A 22,722-nucleotide genomic window follows, 5' to 3' on the forward strand; every position below is an offset into this window, starting at 1 on the left:
GCAATCTCTTGTGAAGTAAGAGTCTCATACAACTTGCAAAGATCTGTTGAAGTAACATTAACCCATTGAGATAATTGTAAAGGAGGAAGGTGAGGGTGGAATTGAGGAACCATGTAAAAGAGCAGTATGGCTAGCTTGATCAGCCAAAGCATTTGCACTGGAAACTTCATTACCAGAAGAGGAGCATGCAGGGCAATAAATAACAGCAATTTCTGAGGGTAAAAATAGAGTGTCCAAAAGAGCAGAAACCCACTGGCATTTGCAGCTGGGTTGCTATCCAGTTAGGTTTTATGTCAGATTGCATAACTTGTGGCATCAGGCTGCATGTATCCATCAAAATCTAGGTTGAAATCCACTCAAAGACAGGCATAAAATTGCCTCTAACCCAAATTTTTAATGCAGTAGGACAAGGGAATTATTAAATACACGGGGAACAATTAATTAAGAGCTGTTTACGTAAGTGCTAGCTTGGCTTGACTTCATTTGCTCTTCATCATCTTGTACTTGAAGATCGCTTCAGATGTGGAACATCTTTGGATAAGTTATGAGAAAGCCAGGGGTAGACGTTCATGAACTGAGATAACTGAAAGCTGCATCAAATTGTGCATATTCTACTACTATAATTTTAGAAATCAACTTGGGTAAACTGGAGCTCTATGGAAAATGAAAATGCACTTAGGAGAATGTGGATAGCTACTCCCATGGATGGCTCAGATGGATAGTGAAAGGTAGTGGACACCCACTGTCTTTTAGCAAAATCTTACTATCCTATCACAGTCTTTGCTACTCCTTTGGAATTGCCCCATAGTTCCTCACCTCTCATTTAGCATGTTTGCCCTGCCTCCATCATTCCTGCCAATTTAAGTGGACATTGATTCTTTGTTTTGCCTCCATACACCCATACACAAAATTCATGGCTGCTTGACAGCTACTTGATTTCTACATGTGTAACCTAAAATCATACTCTTCTTCCTGCTGCATGCAGGTGAGGATAGCAGAAGTGGAGACAAGTTGTTGGTTCAAAGGTAAAGAATGTGCAATCTTTCCTCTTCATGAGCTGAGGAGTTAAGTACATGGATAATAAAGGAAGATAATTAAGAACATCTAGTTATCTTTGTTGATAGATAATGTGGTAAACATGAAGCACCAAGTGAAGGAAATTGCACTCAAAGGTTGTAATTAAGTGTCTAATACTCCCCAAAGATTTATTGTTTATTCGTATATTCAGTGCTGTTTCATAGCATGAGAAACAAATCCCACTGGGTATTCTTTGCATAGTTTCATTAAAAAAAAAAGTCTGGATGTGGAATATAAACCACAAAGCAAATGTTTGTTTTTGCCAAAAGTTTTTAAAAAATCGGTATCTCTATATTGATGAATGTCTGCAGGGATTTGAATTCCAAAGAGCTCTTGCAAGGGCAATGTGGTGGCAAATCTCTACCTCGCTACAATATTTATCATTGCATGAATGATAAATTGAATAAAGAAAATACAAGTGACTTCTTATTTCTTCTAAAATGATTTTACCTGGATTTCACATATTTTACCACATTGTAGAAAGACGGAGAATTCTGTTTCTTGGTTCTGAGGCGACTTCTGTCTAGCTTTCTTCTTGCTAGTTTTAGTTATACCATGTAGGAATCAGAAAAAATTACACACCTTCTTCCAATAATAATCCTTCCTTGTTCATTAGACCTTCAGTGCATTTATTAAAATTATTATGTCATTGTTCTACAGTTATATTTCTATTCCTCCTGTAATTGGTTTTTCTCCTTCCCCTTCCTTGATATGAAATTCTTCAGGTATAATGTGTCTTTTATCCAGAAGATTCTGAATAGATCTGTTAAAAAATCTCTTTCCCTCTCCTTCTCCCTCTCCCTCTCTCTCCCCCTCTCCCTCTGTTGCAAGAGCCCTTTATTGGCAGCAACAGACCAGGCCAATGACAGGCATGTCCATAATAAGAAGTGTTTGGGGCCAGAGTGCTAAGTGGATGAAAGCTTCTTTCCTCTTTCTTTTTCTGGTCCTCTCCTTTTTTTTTTTCTGAGACCCTTTCCACTCTGCTTTACTCTTCATGCAGCAGAAGGGAGAGACTGCTCTTGACAAAAGATTTTTTGTTTTAGTGATTTCAGTTTTTGTCTCCTGGCAACTACCTGGACAAGTCCCTGCAGTTTTCTTGGCATGGTTTTTTCGGAGGTGGTTTGCCACTGCCTCCTTCCTAGGGCTGAGAGAGAATGACTGGCCCAAGGTCACCCAGCTGGCTTTGTCCCTAAAGTGAGACTAGAACTCACCATCTCCTGGATTCTAGCCCGGTCCTTAATCATGACACCAAAATTCTTGTTTAAAATTAGGCTGAGGGCTTAGGTTGCTTAACTCTACTGTATAGGGATATTTAGTAGTAGTATAAATTGCATGTACTCTCTTTTTCTCTTAATGGCTAAGAACATCAAAGGAAGTTTAATTTTAGGCTCTATCTTCTTTAGACTACATATATGCATTCATACACACATAATAAAATACAAACCAGCTTTATTAATGTACAACATAGAACATCTTGATGATGGCTCCCCTCATTCAGTTCTTCTCATGTTGGTCCACTGAAGCTTCAATATTTGAGGCATGCTTGTCTTTTTAATCAGACATTGATTCTCTACAATTGTTCAAGTTTCAAAATACTATGTTTAATTGTTTTTAAAGTATGGGGATGCTTTCATTATTTAAAAAGATTCCCTGATAAATTGAGAAGAAACTGAGGTATATGTTTTTCAAATGATGGTCCATCACAAGCAGTTTGGTAAGATATCCCTTCCACAGTGCACAAACCTGTAAGGCCAGGACAAGCTATATCTATCCAATTTTATTCTGGAAACTCCAGATTATAACCCCAAGGCCATCTGTACTGTGCCATTAAATATCCATTTGTTGGGTATCAGACTTACAAGGTAGATCAGACTAGGAATTCAGTGCTATATAAGTCAGTACTACTTTTATTGTAATAGCTATAGTAACAGAATCTTGCAAGTCTGAATGTGCTTTCCCCTCCCCATCTTTATCTCCATGTGAACTAGGCAGGGGCTTGTCTGAGATGTTTTCTCAAGTTACTTTCTTTACCAGGACTCAGGACTCTTTTATCTGACAGTTGCCTTGGTAGCAGCTCTTCCTCCTGTCCTTCAAGGCCATTTTTCCTTCCCTCTACAATGGGAGAGGTGAAGAACCTATGGTATTTCTTGTCCATGTTCTGTTAGTTGCTATAATGTCTTCAGGTATACTACACTGAGGAGAACATGGATAAGCCTAGGCAAAGCATGAGCAGGAGAAACTGTGATTGCTTCACTCCTCATTACATCAAAGAAGTAGCAGGAAAAGTAACTTGCAATTTTGCAGCCCTTTCTAAGGTACAGCTATGTACCAAGATTATTTCTGGAATGGAGATGTGTGGATCAGTCTAAAACTGGTCTGAATTACCTGTGTTCACTTATTAGACATTCTGCCATTTTTTAGTGGACTTCTGGGGAAGAAATGGTGCACTGAAGAGAGATACACTGAGAGAAGAGCTGATGACTGCAGTGGAATAAAGAACCGGTGAGTGGGCCAACTCTTTGTGATTCCTCTCCAGACAAGGAGAGGACTTGGGATCACCCACAGCTGCTCCATGCAGTTGCTCCTTGTGAGGACACCACATGAGAGCAGCCTCCTGCGGGTTTAGAGCTCTGGAGATGAGGGAATGCCATCTTAGTCCACACTGTGGTCAGCGCATATTTCACATATTTCCTTTCTAATCACTTTTGGAAATTGCTTGTTATCTGCTTTTCAGCTATTAGGAACCTTTGGAAAAATAAGTTTTAGAGCACTGGGTGAGTTTCCTTCAATCCTTAATGAAAGAAGTTTTAAATACAAGTTTAAGGACTTAAAATTCTCTCTCTCTCTCTCTCTTGGAGTAAACAGCAAAAGAGTGATTAGAACATTGATTTCAGAAAGTTACAAATGGACTAAGGGTCCAGATGGACTTGAAATAAGATTTTGAAATTAACTATAAGAATCCTTCCCATGGGAAAATGCTATTTTTAAGAATTCAACTTAAAAAAAAAAATGATAGGATGGGATTTTGAAGATTGGCCACTAGAGGGAACCAGAAGGAACTAAAGATCACAATTAAAGGAGAAGAACAGTTAAATTTGATCTGCTAATACATAATGGAGCAAAATACTTTAACATTAGATGATATTTGTGAACAATGGACCCAGAAGTTAATTTTAAGAGTATCTGCCATTATAGTTAGACTGTGATTAAAAGATGTTATGGAAGAGGAAAATGTTTTACCAGACAAGACTGAGATTGATCTGAAAGTGGATTTAGAATGACAGACTACAAGAATGATACAGGAAAAAAAATACTACATTGAATATACAAATGAAATTGACTGATGCCTTAATAATTAAAAGGGATATACAAATAACAAATCAAAATAGTGATATGGGTAACTTTCCTATTCTGGATTACAAAAGAGACTTGTTACAATTTTGAAGAATTTTGTGAGAAGGGACAAAGAAAAAATGAAAAGAAATCAAGTTCTAGGACATTATTTGAAGGGATTAAAGATCAAGATTGTTAAAAGGAAGGACTATAAAGTTGGTTTCTTTGATTAAGGTTAAAATAGATATGTTGTTATCTCTGGTAACCCTTAATAGACTTTTGCTGATCATGAACTGAATGATGAGGCTTTAAGGATTTGTTTATAGAGATGAGATATGTGAAGAAGAGATCATTTGTTTTATTTTAAGAAAAGTTCATATGTTCCTAATTTGTTTGCACTTTTTGTGATGAAGGGAAAAGTCATTTCTTTATATATGTCTTTTCCTTTTCTTTATTATACTCTTATTTTTTCTTTTTTGAATTTTCTATTTTTTAAATAGAATTTAAAAATAGTTTGTATTAGTTTTTATCTTTTTAATTGTAGTGTTTAATAAAATTACTATATAAAAAGACATTCTGCCATTTTTTTTGAATTATTGTTATTTAAGCATGAGAACTCAGAAATGTTTGTAGAATGTAACTCTTCTTAATGTATATAGTTTTAATGTAATTATATCAATTGTAAACTACTGAACGATCATGGCTGATGTTATAAAAAGGCTAACAAAGACAGAAATTAAATAATCTACTGTTTTGATTATCAATCAATCATCTTTCTGTCTATCTATCCATAGTATATGCTATTTTTATCCACCTGCCTCTGATACCCATTTTTGTACATAGCTTTCTCAAATATGCACTGTTTTTACAAAACATTTGAGAATGATGTGCTGCACCTGATTTCTTTCACATACCTATGGATTACATTCATTTATTTTAAGTAGAAAGCATCGTCAGTTTTTAAATTATCACATATTTCCTGATGGCTCTTTTGAGGGATTTGCTTACCTCCCTATTTCTCAGGCTGTATATCAGAGGATTGAAAAGAGGGGTAAAGACTGTGTAAATGAGGGAGAAGATTTTGGTCATTTTACTGAGAGTTACAGTATTGGGGTGCATATACACAATTATTAATGTCCCGTAAAATACCGTAACGACCGTGAGATGAGTTGAACAAGTGGAAAAGGCTTTCTTCTTTCCTATAGTAGAAGGGATTCTCAGAATGGTGGTGATGATGGAGATGTATGAAGCCAGGGTAAGCAAGAATGGAGGCAAGGTTGCCACAGAAGTAGTTACAAAGCTGGACAAAAGGAGTAGGTGGGAACCACAGCAAATGTGTTGTAACAATGGCACGAAGTCGCAAAAGAAATGGTCCATTTCATCTGGAGCACAGAAGTTTAACTGTGACATTTTTAATGTAATTGTGGTGACCATAAAGGAACCACTGAGCCACGATACTAACACTAGCTGAATGCAGCGACGAGTGTCCATAAGAGATGTGTAATGAAGGGGCTTGCATACTGCAAGGTAGCGATCGTAAGACATCACTGCCAGCAGATAACATTCTGTTGCTGCTAGAAACCCAAAGAACCAGAATTGCACAATGCATCCTCTAACAGAAATAAGTCCATCCCCAGTGAAAAGGCTGACTAGCATCCTTGGTAGAATGGTTGAGCTATAGCAGGTCTCTAAGCAGGACAAATTCCCCACAAAGAAGTACATTGGGGTGTGAAGATGGTGGTCTGAAGCCACAAGTGCAATGATGAGAATGTTCCCTATCATGGTCACAATGTAGATCATCAGAAAAATTAGGAAGAGGAACAGCTGCAAATCCTGGAGATCACCAAATCCCAACAAGAGGAAATGTGTGATGAATGTTTGGTTTTCTTGTATGCTGCACATGGACTGCATCTGCTGGCAATCAAATAAAACATAACTTTAAAAAAAAGCAGAAGTTGCAAATAAAGTACATACAAAACAGAAAAAGGAAGGATTAATGATTTATTCAAAATCTGTTAAATTTGGCTACCTAATGAATTATAGGGAAACTTTGGACTATGGCTTAGATACAATCATGCTCAGAGCAGGCCCCCAAAGAAATCCTATCACAAGTTTATTGGGGAATTTGGGAAGTTGTGGTCCTAATGCATCTAAGAGAGCACTAGGTTGGGAGAAAGTTGCTCTACATCTTCCTACATTTTGTCTTGGATTATGAAATATGATATGATTTCCAGGAGCACCAAAATCAAGTGCAGCTGTAAAAATATGGCATCTTTCATACATTCTTTTAACCATGCCAAAAAGCAATAATCTTGTAACAGTTGTATTTAGGGTTAATCTTGGGTGTACTATCTTGTTAGTAATGAGGTTCTAATACTAATGATAGTACAATTTAGATGCTATGGATTAGGATACATCAGTTTGTTCTCTGTTCTTAGTTTTACTATCCTACTCTAATCCATCATATACTGTAGAACTGATGTTCTTCATGTATTACATTCCCATCCATGAAATGCAGATGTTAAAATCTGCAATAACAATAATTGGAAAGCTCTTCATGTTACATGATAGCATCAAGCAGTATGGGATACTAAATGTGATTTTGCTTACCTTATGCCAGGGAATATATTAGAGATTGACATTTACTTCTGCAATAGCTGGATTTATTTTTTCTCTCTAAATGCATCCTGTTCAAGGTGTTTGCAGCTGTTTGAATTGAGCATCCTTGAAAGCTTTGTTCCAAGATGTTCTGTTTCTATGTTTATATATTTCCCCCAAGAAACCTGTTTTTCCCTGTACACTATAGCAACATGTAGATGTTTATATCCAATATTTAATAGGGTTAATACAGCTGGGAGGGGACTGGGGCAGCTGCATTCAGTTTTTTTAGTTTTTTTGTAGTTTTACAAACCCATTGCCTCCTTCCTATGTCTGAGAGAGATTGACTGGCCCAAGGTCACCCAGCTGGCTTTGTGCCTAAAGTGGGACTAGAACTCACGATCTCCCAGTTTCTAGCCTGATGCTTTAACCATTACAACAAACTAGCTCTCATTTTCTATTGACACACATGGTATAATATCTCTCTTATTCTCACTTTTGCAGCATTCATTCTCTTTTGCATATTTTTACTCATCCACAGCTTCTTTCACTTCATCATTTCACTAAGCATCCTTTTTCCAACTTCCCATTGGTTTAACTCTACTTCTGTGACACTTTGTAACATAATTCTTTTCACTCTGTTCCATGCAACTTCTACATCTTTGTTCCTTATGTTCACTTTTCACACATTTCACTGGGAGATTAATCAATGTTTTAATATTTTTTATTGAATAGGATTCTACATTCAATCTATTTTTTTCACTTCTTTTTTAATATCAATTTCTCCTCCAAACATTCCTGAACCTCTCACCAGAATGTATCTATCAGTAATTATATCAATATTTCATTTCAAACATGCTTTTAGATGTTTATTTCTATCTTTGCCAGGTGTATGAACAAATAGACTTATGCTTAGACCATGTACTGTATGTGAAACAACAACAACAAAAGCGTTTTTCTAAACAGATACTTATGAAAAAAAAATCACCTTCTCTTTCAAATCTTTAAATGGCCCAATCATTATTTCTGTATTCTCTTCTTTCTACCAATTCATTAATTTAGAATAAATGTGAATTGCAGTAATTCCGAATGTTGTGCATTTTTTCTCTTGATCTCCCATTGTCACCATTCACTGGAAGGAAATATGCAAACATCACCAATCGATCCATTCCTACTTTTTAATGCACTAACAACATCTTAGATGACATCCATACTTTCTGACACATATTTTTGCCTTTTCATTCATCATTAAACCTCCATCTACACTTCCTTGCAAATATTCATCAACTTCACCCCATATGGTCACACTTTCATTCAGATCTATTACATCTTTCTCCTTTCCTTTCCTTTCCTTTCCTTTCCTTTCCTTTCCTTTCCTTTCCTTTCCTTTCCTTTCCTTTCCTTTCCTTTCCTTTCCTTTCCTTTCCTTTCCTTTCCTTTCCTTTCCTTTCCTTTCCATTCATCTTATATCCCAAGTGATGCTTTTCTGTATTACTTGGTTGTCAAGAGATGGGCACATAGATATTAACTTCCACCATCATTACTTTAGTCAATCAAGGCTTTCGCAGAACAATGCTTAGTAATATAGAGAAGGTATACACCTAGTTACCAGCGTTAGTTGTATCCAAGCATGTGCAGCATTTCATGCTAATAAAGACAATATCAGTTGTGACACATTTTGGCTGGTAGGCTACAAACTATATGGGAATTCTTGGAGACAGAAAAAGAAAGGGAAGGTTTTCAAAGCATGGCAGATGAAGAGCATATGGAACTTCAGCCTTCTCCTAAGCAAGGTGTCAGTCTTCCATGAAGTAAACTATGAGAAAGCTCACAGAGACCCCCATCTTAATGTACTCACTAATAAATGAGGACTGGAGTATACTTGCTTAATTTCCAAGAGATGTAACCTAATTTCATTTTCCAGGCTATATAAATCTGAGTAATGAGACCTTGTGTGAATCTTAATTCCTTGGTTGTATGTATGCTTAAGAGGTTGACGCAAGCAGAACAAAAATACATTTTTTACCCAAGCATGTTCATATTCTATTCAAGTTGCATCTCTTATCTAGATACTACTTTGCAGCCCAACTCATTGTTTTCCTCATCCTACCAACTTTACATGCAGGAGGCCCATGCAGTGAGCTGACACAAGTGCAAGATGCAACTGAAATATTATAAAACATTGCAGGTTTCCATACTTTCTCCTTCCAAAGGAAGCTAAGCTAAAGGAGCACTGCCCTACAAATCCTCACTGTTTAGACAGAATTATTTAAATAATTGTTATTACGAGAATGATATTCACTTATGTGGGAAAATAAAAAAAAAATCCTCTGCATGATTGATTATATGTCATAAAGTAGGTGTTGACTCTTAGCAACTACAAGGATAGATCTTCTCCAGGATTATCTGTCCTCAGTCTGGCCTTAAGGTCTTCCAATGATGCACCCATCACTGTTGTAATCAAGTCCATAATTGCTAATCTATGTTATATACTTTAAAGATAGGACCACATGAAAGGGAAGGTAGTACATTTGATTGGGTGAGAAATGAGACGTGAAATGAGAAATGAAATTATAAGTTTGCATTCCCATTCACAGCTGGACCTATCACAGATTAAACTGCCTCTTTCTATTTGCAGTCATCATTCATGAAATTGGAGGGAAAGTTTGTTGTTGAATTATTTCAGTATTGACATATCTGATTTTTAAAAAATTTAAAGTATGACTAAACTCAGCTCCACCCCCCCCCCGCCAGCCCTGCTGTGCTACCTTATTGTGGCAGGGGGGTGTTCATGGGAGGAATGTGTGAAGAACATTGGGTGTGTATGCCAAGAGTACATATTCCCAGCAGGGTCACTCAAGGTATGAAGATCATCTCAGCAGCCCAGCTAAATCAAGCAGGCACCTACTGTATATTGGGTAGCAGCCATGTAGGAAAATGCTGGAAGCAGATGATCATTTTAGTCATAATGGCAAAGGCATCAATTAATACTGTGTGAGAGAAGGCAATGGCAAACAACTTCTGTATTATTACCATGAAAACCACATGGACAGAAAATATAGAATGATTGATGATTGCAAAGTGGATAGACTCAGTTATATAGTAGTAGTAATGAGTGCACCATTGGAAGAACTGAAGGATCTGGTTAGGGACAGATCATCATAGAGAAAATCTCTCTATGTGGTTGCTAAGGGTCGACAAGTTGATAGCACCTAATCAAACTCAGCTGTTGAAGTTTTAAAATAATTATTTTTAAAAATGAAGATAGTAGAAAACTGGCCCATTCCTGTGGGAAGAGGGAAAAGCAATGAGTCAGGAGGGACAATTGTTCTGCTGAAGTATATAAGGCAGAGAGGAATTTTAAGACAGAAATGAAACTATAAAGAAGAAAAAGGAACACAGACTGTCCAGGATAGCAGAAGAGATAAATGGAATTCTAGCAGCAGGGTAACTATTCTATTCTATTCTATTCTATTCTATTCTATTCTATTCTATTCTATTCTATTCTATTCTATTCTATTCTATTCTATTCTATTCTATTCTACAGATATATTTTAAGGCTGTAATTATTTAGAAACATTTTGTTAAAGCAAGGGTACACAAAATTCTTTGTTAAAAGATTCTTGTCTCTTTCCTTCATTCATATGATCACACATTAATATTAGTCTTGGGAAGAGGAGAATGGATGTTCCATGAAAAATGAGATCCATTGAAGAATGCTTGTAAAAGTATTAGGCTCAGATGGTAGAGCTCTAAATTCATATCCTCACACACTCACTCACAAAGATGACACTAATACTGGGCTACTCACTATCTTGTTTTGCCTCATAAGTTTACCAAGAGCATAAACCAGAATAGGAATGGGGATACATTTGCCCATAATGCATTTGAGGAAAGAAAGCATCTGGCTGGCCTCACAGATTAAACAGGGTAGTACCTGATTGGTACTTACGTTAGAGATTTCCAGGAAAATCCAGGGCTGTAGGCTAGACTGGAAACCTAAAATAAATCTCAGAAAACAGCAATGGCAACCATGCTGCTGTCATGAGAACTGCATAGACATGTCCATAAGATTGCCAGGAATCAACCTCCGTTCAACTGAGTCTTTATTTTCAGGTAAAACAACAAAAATACGGATACAATCATTCTGAATATATTCATTTAAACTTATTCATATGTTTATATAGGTCAGCTAGTAATTTGTTCAGCAGGATGAGATATAGGCAACCTGGTTATAAAGACCCAGCTCTGATTATAAAGAATCAACTCTGTAATGTTTAGTTTTTAGTTTAATCTGTATAGATGGTCAGAGGCCAATTGTAAAGTCTAAAATGTTGTATAAGAGAGAAACATTCCACCACTTGGTTGTATTGGATATTGGGTCCTTGAATTCTCAGCCAAATCCCATAATACAGCAGCTATTGGGTATTCTGAATGGCAGTTATGAGAGTTAGTTAACATGTTAGTTAGTTAGTTAGAGTTAGTTTACTTCAACAAGAGTATGCTTTTAAGTGACCACAATCAGCATAGACGTGCAGATATCGCAATGTTGGAGAAAACTGTTACATGCATCAAAAATAGGATAAAATGTTTGCATATTACATAATTTCATCCTCTTTAGAATAGTCACTTAGTATTCATCCCAGATGAATGTACATCAGTTGGCAAGATATTGTGAGTTCTGGGAACATTTTCTTTTAAATTCATGAGACTCTAGAACTATGTTATACAGCTATTTTTTTTTTTTTGGACTATTCCCATGTATGCAGAGATGTTCTTATTGCTATTCACGTGATCTTTCTCATAGGTCACATTAAAAAAAAAATAGGGGTAATGCACTATTGAGAGAAAAAACAAGAACTAAAGTTAATCTCTCTCTCTCTCTCTCTCCAATTTTTGACAGGAAGCAATTGCTCTTTGATCAGTTGCTATATATTCCCAAAAAGTACATGCCAGTATTTAAATGTCACGGAGCTGGGGGCTGGAAAAGGGTTGGTAATTCCAAAATAAAAGACTTAAATTCAAAGGAAACCAGAAACTGTTGTATATCTAGTCCCTTAGCTTTTCTTATTTAGAATTGTCTTCAGTGTTTCTTCAGAGTTTTTCCATCTGTACCCCAACTTGCCAAGGTCTGAACAAGGAAAAGCTGTTTTTGCGGGAAAAGCACATCTCTGTCATTGAGTTATGGGAAATTTTCTCCCAAATGCTTATGGATTACTGTTTCTTAATAGAGATGGAAAACTCTGAAATAATTGTATAGTCATGGCCATTAGTACTATAAAGCCGTTCTAGACATCAAAGAATTGGAAGCAGAGAATTCTGTAGGTTGCAGGTAAGGAAACAGTCCTCTATATATTGTTTCAACTTCCTCTCATGTTCTGTTTTAGATGTTTTATGGAGCGCATCAAAAAGATAATTGTCCTCTAAACATTTTAAACTTTATATTAATTTCAAATACTTGCATTTTAAACATCTTCTCATTGGAGTAACCCAGTCCAAAGTTTAAACACCTTAAGCTATCAACCTTATATATATTAAACACTATGAGAATTATAAGAAAATAAGGGTTTGTATAGTGATTGTCTACCATGTTGCTGTTACACTTTTTCTCCAAAAATAAGCCTTGACCTCTGATGATTAATTTATGATCTGAAAAAGTGAAAATACTTTAAACGGGATTTCTAAGGGTATGTCTAATGTAATATTCAAAATAAAGATATGAAGTGGATGTAGCAAGCTCTAATTCCAAAAGTACACAATTTTTACCACTATTGTCTTGGCTATGTCATTTGAAATAAAGAAGGAAAGGGAAAATATACTTGGGCAATGTTTTAGGTCAGGATTCAAACAACTGTATAGCAAGTTCTCCAAACTGACTAGGAATATAAATAAATATGATGATTCTTTTTTAGTTTTAGATACTGTATAATGCATGGGATCTAAGTTAGAGTCATTGAATTAATACTTCATTTAAATTGATTGGGCAGCTAATGAAGAATTAGCTGATATTATTTTCAGTTTGGATGAAATTCAGGTAACCTTAGATCCTTCCCTCAATTTTTAGTTAATGCAAAAGAAAAGAAAAGAAAAAACAAAGTGGATAGCTAAGTCATGAAACTCAATTCTGTCATCAAGCACATAAATGACACATTTATAGTGCAACTGTATATGTTTTTGAAGTAAGCTCTGCTGCATTCAGTGGAGTTTACACCAATGAAGTATAAGAATGCAGTTTTATATGACCTAACTACCATTCTCTAATTCTCACACAGCACTGCAGTGGTGGCCTTTCTGGGACTTGATGTAAAACCTGGTATTTAATTATCACAAGATATCAACAGACTGCAATCATAACCCACTTCTAGTTGCATGAAAAGCGAACTTGCTTCAAAGAAATGCAATATTCTTTCAGTGAAATCACAGAATTTTATTGATAATGTCAACTCTTATGTATTTTATATCATTTTTGCAGACATGATTTTGTAACAATGGCCAAAGGGGAAGAACAAAATCAAACTATTACCAAATTCCTTTTGCTGGGATTTGGAGATCTTGGAGATCTGCAGCTTCTTCTCTTTGCACTCTTATTGTTGATCTATATTATGACCATGGTTGGGAATATCCTTATAATTGTCCTGGTTGTTACTGATCACCATCTTCACACTCCTATGTACTTCTTCCTGAGTAATCTGTCTTGCCTAGAGACATGCTACAGCTCTAATGTTCTTCCAATAACATTGATCAACCTTTTATATGAGGGTCCAATAACTATTTCTGTAACTGGCTGCATGGTACAATATTACTTTTTTGGTTTCTTGGCAGCTTCTGAATGTTACCTTCTAGCAGCAATGTCTTATGACAGATATGTAGCAATCTGTAATCCACTCCTTTACAGAGCAGTTATGAACGGCAAGGTTTGTCTGCAGCTTGTAGCTGGATCCTGGATAAGTGGCTCATTGGCTATTAACATAACTATATATCTAATGCACCAGTTAAAATTCTGTGGCCCCACTGAAATCAACCATTTCTTTTGTGATTTCAGTCCAATATTAAATCTAGCATGCAGTGATACTCATGTGATTGAAATTTTAACTGCATTATTAGCTGCTGCATGTTCCTTGCCACCTTTCTTGTTGACCTTGGCATCTTATGTTTATATAATTTCTACTATTGTGAGGATCCCTTCCACTGGTGGAAGACAAAAGGCCTTCTCAACCTGTTCATCACATCTTATTGTGGTGTCCATCTTCTATGGCACAATAATGATTGTCTACATTTTGCCAAAAACAGATGGACTGCTAGAAATCAACAAAGTCTTGTCTCTGTTTTATACAGTTCTGACACCCTTATTAAATCCCTTGATATACAGCCTAAGAAACAGGGAGGTAAAACAGGCTTTTGGAAAAGCAGTTGCTAAATTGTATATTGCTGAGAGAATGCACCACTGTGTAATTTAGTTTGATTGTTTAGTGAGATGCTGGTTGCACTCCAGTTGGTTAAAAATTTTGGGTTTCTCTCTTTCTCTCTTTCTCTCTGTCTCTCAAACCCACACAGACACACACAGAAGCAACTTTTTATTAAAGGTTACATGTGGTTAAGGTGTCTTCTCTTGATTTAACTCAAAAAGTTTGGTAGATTCATTATAGGACCATGCTTTCTGCAGAAATACATCTTCACTTCTTTAATACTTCCTGGACTGTCCATGCAACCATATTATTAAGGAAGGTTATGATAATGCAGAACATATGGGACAGAGACAGTCATGTCAGTGGAATTTCTTGTGGTACTGTTCATGTTGAAATAGGTCCCCTTCCACTTAAGCACCTAGTATTTGCACACAGAGATTTTCAGGAGCCCAGCTCTGAAGCTGTATCTAACGGACCAAGTGAATGAAATGAATAGATTCCATCTTTTACAAACAAATAAACAAACAAATAAATAAATCTTTTTACTATATGCTCAAACTATTTTTTTTTTAACTGATGTTAAATTTGGGATTTTTCCTTTCAATAACTTAAAATCTATGTCCTCTACTTTCAGCTGAATCTATTGCATTTTAGCACAGTACAGTAATTTATTGTCTTGGCCTACTTATGTTTGTCACACACGTAGGGAAGTATATTACTATACATAAACATTACACTCATATTGCATAATGGGTAATCATGATATAATTTTGTGACGCTAACCATGGTGATTCACAGGGAGTCAGCATATTTTTGACACCAGTACTCATAAACCAATTACAGAGGTAGAAAATCTTCAATATTTTGTGCATAATCCAAGCCATTATCTATTGAAGTTATGTTTAGACTAAAATACCCTTACTCAATCTGGTTCCCTCTAGTTATATTAGGATTACAAGTGCCAGAATTATCAGACTGGATGGCCAAGGGGAATTTTTGGTGCTCTAAAGCCAGCATGGAGAGAAACAAAGCCTAGATGATGCCTATTATCTCTCATCTCATCGTTTTCCATGCTAGCTGAGACCTTCAGTCTAACAAGATATGTAGTCTAACAAAGGCAAGACTTTTCCACCCTTGATATAAATATTGGTTGTATACATTAAGGTAGATTTAGAAATTCCTTCAGTTTACTTAAAAACAGCTCTGCAGAACCCCAAATGGACCAAGTTAGTAGCACTGGGGAAAGAGGGTAATCCTCTCCCCATGCTAGAATAGGAATGTCCTGATTTCATCCCAATTCTTGAATTAGGATCACAGATTTGTCTTGAGTTAGAGGAATCTTCTCCATTATGATGCTCTGCAGAGGTTTTGGGAGGAAAACTCAGAGAATCCTCCAGATTCCATGGCCAATGGCTATGCTATCTGGGTTATTTTACAAATTGTAGTTCCTAGTCATATGGAGAGATGGGTAGCCCATAGCTAGACAAGTGCTTGCGCTGTGGTGAGATGATTTCCTGAATTTTGATACTTCCATCTCTGCTTTCCATTGCCAATAGAAAATGAAGTGAAAGCAAAGTAAACTTTTGAACGATTATTTTCTAGTCATTTGTGGCCAGTTTAAAAATGTCTTTCTGTATTGCATCCCTCCTCACATCTCCCTTCTTCAGAACAAGGGTCCTATATGAGTCATCTGGAATATGTTAAGAGCTACATGGAAGAAGATGGCAAATTAATGTAGTCGAAGGAAGAAAGAGGTCCAGATGAAGAGGGGTGGGGAAAGACCGTTAACTTCCCCCTTCTCTTTTACAAGTTGTTTTTACCTTACACAGTTTCTTCCAACCATTTTTGTTGTGGAAACCAGAAGTATCAAGATTAGTCTGCTGAAAATCGGAGACCAGAGAGCTGTGTTCTCTTCTGTGAGTTGCGCAGAAATGATTTGAGGGGGTGCATCTGGATCCCAGTTCAAAGATAGCATGTCCCAATTGTACAGGGGAAGCATCTATCTTCTTGTGGCTTGGGGGCTGCATATATCTCTCTAATATTTTTTAGCAGCTGAAGTTGCACTAGACATAACAATGATGTCCATATTTTATGCTTTCCCTGTTTTCATCTCTGTTGGTGAAATATGCATGTAAAACCTATCACAAGCTTTGGACACTTGTTTTACTTTTCAGTCTCTTCACCCCAAATGTAATTTTGATGCTTTCTTCTATCCTTAAGAGGGATTTGGGGCTTTTTTGCTACTCTTTAACAGTAGCAATAGTGTGTTCAAAGGGGCTGTGATAGTCTGTCTATTTTCAGATTCCCCTGGGTATTATCATCTAGAGACATGTGGTTTTCCTTTATAGTAAACTGAGTTAATTTGCACAGTAGGGACCCTGCTCTTCAATATAACATAAATGCAAAGTTAGAATGATGTCTTTGTTTTTCTAGAAACAGTGTCCAATTAGGTTTCATTTCAATTATTTCTTTTATTTATGCCCGTCCTGAGTCTAATCTAGGGATTAAAGTAAGATTCCATAGAGAACTTGGTGCTGATGGTGGCAGAAGATCAAAAGCTACTAGCTGAATATCAGACTCCTGTAAAGGTAATTCAATTTTCTGCACACCTATTGAGAGAACCAGAAGAAAGGTGTGGTACATTTCCAGGCAACAGTTTTGTTCAGTTTTGTTCAACGTGACAGGGAACACTATACTGCAGCCCTGAGTCTCCCTATTTGTGATTTTAGCCAGCCATAACTTCTCTCAGTGTGATCCATTCCATTTAATTCTGTCTGTAACACTAAATGAAACTTTATTTAGGACTCTTTTGAGTCTTCCTGAGGTTAGGTTTTTAATTTTTTAAAAGATGCATTTTTATTATCATTTTACAAAATTGTGCAAGGAGCATTGACTGTTCTATTTTGCTTAAAGAAAGCTGGCATTGAAGTACAGTGATATATATCACTTGGAGAATAGGTGAGTTATGAATATATAGAAATGGTTCATAAACTGGTCCTCTGGCTGGAAATTCTGGGAACTGCAAATGTACCTACAATTCTGCCCACCCTATTCCCAAAGGGGTGAGCATCATACTTAGAAGAAGTATTTATGTAAATATGAAAAAGTATAGGGACATCGATTTACAGTTTTGCCCAGTTGTTGAATTAGTGCATACTACACATCCCAAGAATGAAGCTCCAAAGTTTTACTTGTTGGATTTTATGTAGGCAGAGAAAGAGAGAAAGAAAGAAAGAAACAATGCATGCACAGTATATATGAGAGATACAATCTAATTCCTAACATTTAAGATAGTTTACTAAACAATAGGGAAGAAGTAAGAAACTAAACATTACATTTATATATGCATGCCAAGTTCTAAATAGAAGAAAGTACCATAATTGGATTAACCCTAATGTGAACTAGCAAGAGCAAAAATACACACAGAACAGTTATTATGTAAGATAATCCACAATGGGATGTTTATTTGTAGAGTGTGATTGGGGTAATTGAACAAGTGAATGCTAAGCACTTTGTGGAAGCTGAGCACGACTGGTGGGAAGGACTGTGCCTTTTCATACTTTCTTGTGCTCATTTATTCACCAAAGTAGAGCTTCCTCATTTATTGGAAGAACAACTCCCAGAATTCCCAGTCAGGATTACTCAAACATTTGAGAGAGGGTAGCTGTGTTCCTAAGGTGAACTGTGGGCTATTGAATGGCAAGTCATAATTATTTGGTGTTAAGGGGCTACAAACCTGAACGTTTGACTTTAATTCATAACTGTATAATATGAAACAACCAATCTGCTTCTCAGATTTTCACATTCGTGTGTAATGTCACATGCAAGACAAAGCTGTGAAATGGAGCTGATTGATTACGTGCCATCAAGTCATTTTGGACTCCTAGTAACTAGATAGATTTTCTCCAGTATGACAAATGAAGCTAGCAAGTCCTAATTCCTCATTTCTATTGCAAACAAGGTCATGCCTGTCCTATTTTAAAAAAAGAGGAAGAAAACAAATCCTGAATTCATCTGTAAACAAGATATTTGTGGTAACTTAGGTCTGGATTCAAAAAGGTATTATCAAATCTCCCAAATACAATAGAATTTTTCTGAAGAATTAAATATTCTCTAGCTGAGCTAAGTGATAACACCTAGCCAATCTTGGCTGATCTGAAGAAACTAAGCAGAGTCACATCAAGTTGGACATCAGATGGGAGGCTTTCACTGAAAAATTAGTAAACAACATCTCTGTTTTTTACTGATTTTTTCTATGAATCTCATTTCCTAATTTTAGTTAGTGCAGAAAAAATGAATTATTGCCAAAGACTTTTGTTAATCTTCAGAATGAAGGTTATTTAATAGAATAATGCTATGAACACTTCACTTAGCTAGTACTGAATTCAATAAGACTTCCCTCATATAAACAAAAACGAAGAGCCAACAAACCTCTATTTTTTAGCCACAACATCTCATTATGCTCACCCATTTGTTCTCAAATGACTTTTTCTCAGACCCTCATCTGTTGTAAGTATGGAATTGTTAACAAAAAGAATACTTTCATTCACTTTTATGCATTTCATGTTTCTGAACTATTTATAATTGTGAACGTTGCTTATAAGTTAAAAGGATAAGAACTACAAAAATAATTTCTGAGCAGCTCAAATAAATTTGGTCTCATATTGCAGGCATGGCAGAAACAGAACAAGAGAACCAAACAGAAATCATGGAATTCCATTTGATGGGATTTGTAGGACTTGGAGATCTCCAGGTTCCTCTCTTCTGCCTCTTCTTAGTTACATACCTTGTTACTATAGTTGGGAACATCCTCATCATTTTGCTGGTTGTTACTGATCCCCACCTTCACACCCCCATGTATTTCTTCCTGGGTAATTTGTCTTGCCTGGAGACCTGCTACAGTTCTAACATCCTTCCAATGATGCTGGCTAATCTCTTGTATGGTGGGCGAAAAACAATCTCCGTAACTGGCTGCATGATGCAATATTATTTTTTTGGTATTTTGGTAGTTGCTGAATGTTGTGTGCTAGGGGCAATGTCCTATGATAGGTATGTAGCAATCTGTAAACCGCTGCATTACACAATACTAATGAATGGTAGAATTTGCCTCCAGCTTATAGCTGGATCATGGATCAGTGGTTTATTTGTTATGAATATAGCCATATATCTAATGCATCAGTTAAAGTTCTGTGGCCCCAGTGAAATCAATCATTTCTTTTGTGAATTGAATCCAATATTAAAGCTAGCATGCAGTGACACTCATTTGATTGAACTAGTAACTACTTTGTTATCTGTTCTGTGTATATTGCCTCCTTTCTTCTTGACCTTGGCATCTTATACTTTCATTATTTCCACTATTATGAGAATGGCATCTGTCAGTGGGAGGCAAAAGGCTTTCTCAACTTGCTCCTCACACCTCATGGTGGTGTCCCTTTTCTATAGCACATTAATGATTGTCTACATTTTGCCCAAAACAGATGGACTACGAGAAATCAACAAAGTCTTGTCTCTGTTTTATACAATCCTAACCCCTTTGTTCAATCCCCTGATATATAGCTTACGAAACAAGGTGGTAAAAGAGGCCCTTAAAAAAGTAGTTGCTAAATTGTATACATTTGAAAGAACACACCACTTTAATCTAGTATGAATAGTTTTTTAGATGCTTGTGCTATTCCTTAATAAGGCCAAGATTTTGGTTTCTTTGAGGACACCATCACATTTATGGATTTTTCTGCAACATTATATTAGAGATTAGTGACATTAAAGAATTCTGCCATGAACTTGCCTTCCTCACCTAAGAAAACCAAAGCGGAGTGAATGATATAGACATGTGACTTTTGTTAGTGTTCTACTTTGAGAAACTAAGACTCTGGTGCGTTGTATTAATTTCTGATAAATTTATAAGTTAGTTTGGAAATTTCTTCCAACTTTAACCTTTAAGGAATCTAGAAACTTCCGGGAAAGAAATGGCGAACTGAAGATGGACCTGCTAACAGCAGAGCCGACAAATGGACTAGCTATTTGTGATTCCACTCCGGACAAGGAGAGGACTTGGGATCACCCACAAGTGCTCCAGACAGTTGCCCCTCATGAGGAGACCACACAAAAGTGGTCCAGGGCAGGTTTAGAGCTATGGGAGACCAGGGAATGCCATCTTTGCCCAAACTATGGTCACTGCCTTTATGGACATAGGGTTTGCATACTTTTCTGATCACTTTTGGAAATTGCTTGTTAACTGCTTTTCAGCTATTAGGAACCCTTGGAGTGACAAGTTTTATAGAACTGGGTGAGTTTCCTTCAATACACTATTGCTACTCTTAACGAGTAAAAAAATGTCAATAATGCTTCTTAAGACTAGGCATGCATGTATGTGTGTGTCTGTGCCTTCAAGTCAGTATTGACTCCTGGTGACTACCTGGACAAGTCCCTGCAGTTTTCTTGGCAAGATTTCAGAAGTGGTTTGCCTCTTTCCTAGGGTTGAGAGAGAGAGTGACTGGCCCAAGGTCACCCAGCTGGCTTTGTGCCTACAGCAGGACTAGAACACAGTGTCTCAGTTTCTAGCCTGATACCTTAACTACTACATCAAACCATTTAAGAACCCAGCATACATAAATGGGAAGGGGACACAACTGGACTAATGTAAATATGAGACTCCAAGGCCAACAAGAAGGGAGGCAAGGAAAAGTAATAACAACAAGAACAACATCATGCAACTGCTGATCAGATTGTTAGAAGTTCAAGTGTGTGCCACCACATGAAAACCTCAATGAACTATGCAGAGATTTTCAGGAGCCCAGCTCTGAAGCTGTGTCTAATGGGCCAAGTGAATGAGATGATTAGATTCCTCCTGTTAATATATATATATATATATATATATATATATATATATATATATATATATTCCTTTTCACTGTATTGTTCAAACTCTTTTTTCTTAATATGGTCAAATTTGAGATTTTTCTATTCATAAAATCTGTGTTTTCTTTTTTCATCTAAATATGAACATCAACAAACTGTAGTAATTTGGGCTGCTTATGTTTATCACATACACAGAAGAATATACTACTACACACAAACTGCATCAGTGATAAATGAGTAAATATTATCCAATTTTGTGACATTTTTAAAATTAATTCTTTATTGCTTTTTAATTAAACACAAAAAGGAAAGAAAAACAACAAAATACAAAGATAATAATGATGGAGATACACACGTTGTCAAGGAGAGGGAAAAAAGAAGAAAAAACATGTAAAATTTTGTGACATTAACTATGTTGAATCATAGACAGTATTTTTTTTGATACCAGCACTCCTAAATTGATTACAGAAGTACAAAATCTTCAATATCCTGTGCTTAACCCAACAATATTATTTATTGATGTTATGTTTGGAATGACAGAATGATCTCAGTGCGTATCCAAGGCAAACCATTCAATATCACAGTCATCCAAGTCTATGCCCCAACCACTGATGCTGAAGAAGCTGAAGTTGATCGCTTCTATGAAGACCTACAACACCTTCTAGAACTAGCACCAAAAAAAGATGTCCTTTTCATCATAGGGGATTGGAATGCTAAAGTAGGAAGTCAAGGAGTAATCGGAATAACAGGCAAATTTGGCCTTGGAGTACAAAATGAAGCAGGGCAAAGGCTAATAGAGTTCTGTCAAGAGAACAAGCTAGTCATAGCAAACACTCTTTTCCAACAACACAAGAGACGACTCTACACATGGACATCACCAGATGGTCAATACCGAAACCAGATTGATTATATACTTTGCAGCCAAAGATGGAGAAGCTCTATACAGCAAAAACAAGACCAGGAGCTGAATGTGGCTCAGATCATGAGCTTCTTACTGCAAAATTTAGGCTTAAATTGAAGAATGTAGGGAAAACCACTAGACCACTCAGGTATGACTTAGATCATATTCCTTGTGAGTACACAGTGAAGGTGATGAATAGATTTAGAGGATTAGATTTGGTAGACAGAGTGCCTGAAGAACTATGGACGGAGGTCCGTAACATTGTACAGGAGGCAGCAACTAAAACCATCCCAAGGAAAAAGAAATGCAAGAAAGCAAAATGGCTGTCTGATGAGGCTTTACAAATAGCTGTGGAAAGAAGGAATGCGAAAAGCAAGGGTGAAAGGGAAAGATATAAGCAACTGAATGCAGATTTCCAGAGAATAGCCAGGAGAGATAAGAAGGCCTTCTTAAATGAACAATGCAAAGAAATTGAGGAAAACAATAGAATGGGGAAGACTAGAGATCTCTACAAGAAAATTGGAGATATGAAAGGAACGTTTAGTGCAA

The 22,722-nt window shown here is 36.5% G+C and overlaps 3 protein-coding genes across 3 annotated transcripts; 2 read left to right on the plus strand and 1 right to left on the minus strand.

Moving 5' to 3' along the window:
- Positions 1–5,370: 5,370 nt before the first annotated feature.
- LOC103062112 (olfactory receptor 11A1-like) lies at positions 5,371–6,321 on the minus strand. Its single transcript, XM_007443161.2, has one exon. It carries the CDS (start codon positions 6,319–6,321, stop codon positions 5,371–5,373), a length of 951 nt encoding a protein of 316 aa, XP_007443223.2.
- Positions 6,322–13,496: 7,175 nt separating this feature from the next.
- On the plus strand, positions 13,497–14,465 carry LOC103062352 (olfactory receptor 2AP1-like). The gene has a single exon (XM_007443162.2). The coding sequence runs from the start codon at positions 13,497–13,499 to the stop codon at positions 14,463–14,465; it is 969 nt and encodes a 322-aa protein (XP_007443224.1).
- Positions 14,466–19,086: 4,621 nt separating this feature from the next.
- Positions 19,087–20,061, plus strand: LOC103062594 (olfactory receptor 10C1-like). Its single transcript, XM_007443163.2, has one exon. It carries the CDS (start codon positions 19,087–19,089, stop codon positions 20,059–20,061), a length of 975 nt encoding a protein of 324 aa, XP_007443225.1.
- Positions 20,062–22,722: the final 2,661 nt, after the last annotated feature.

This window comes from Python bivittatus, unplaced genomic scaffold, assembly GCF_059951505.1.
Source record: "Python bivittatus isolate LINGU-HERP-01145 unplaced genomic scaffold, Pbiv_v1 ctg000410_np1212, whole genome shotgun sequence".
Classification (NCBI taxonomy): Eukaryota; Metazoa; Chordata; class Lepidosauria; order Squamata; family Pythonidae; genus Python; species Python bivittatus.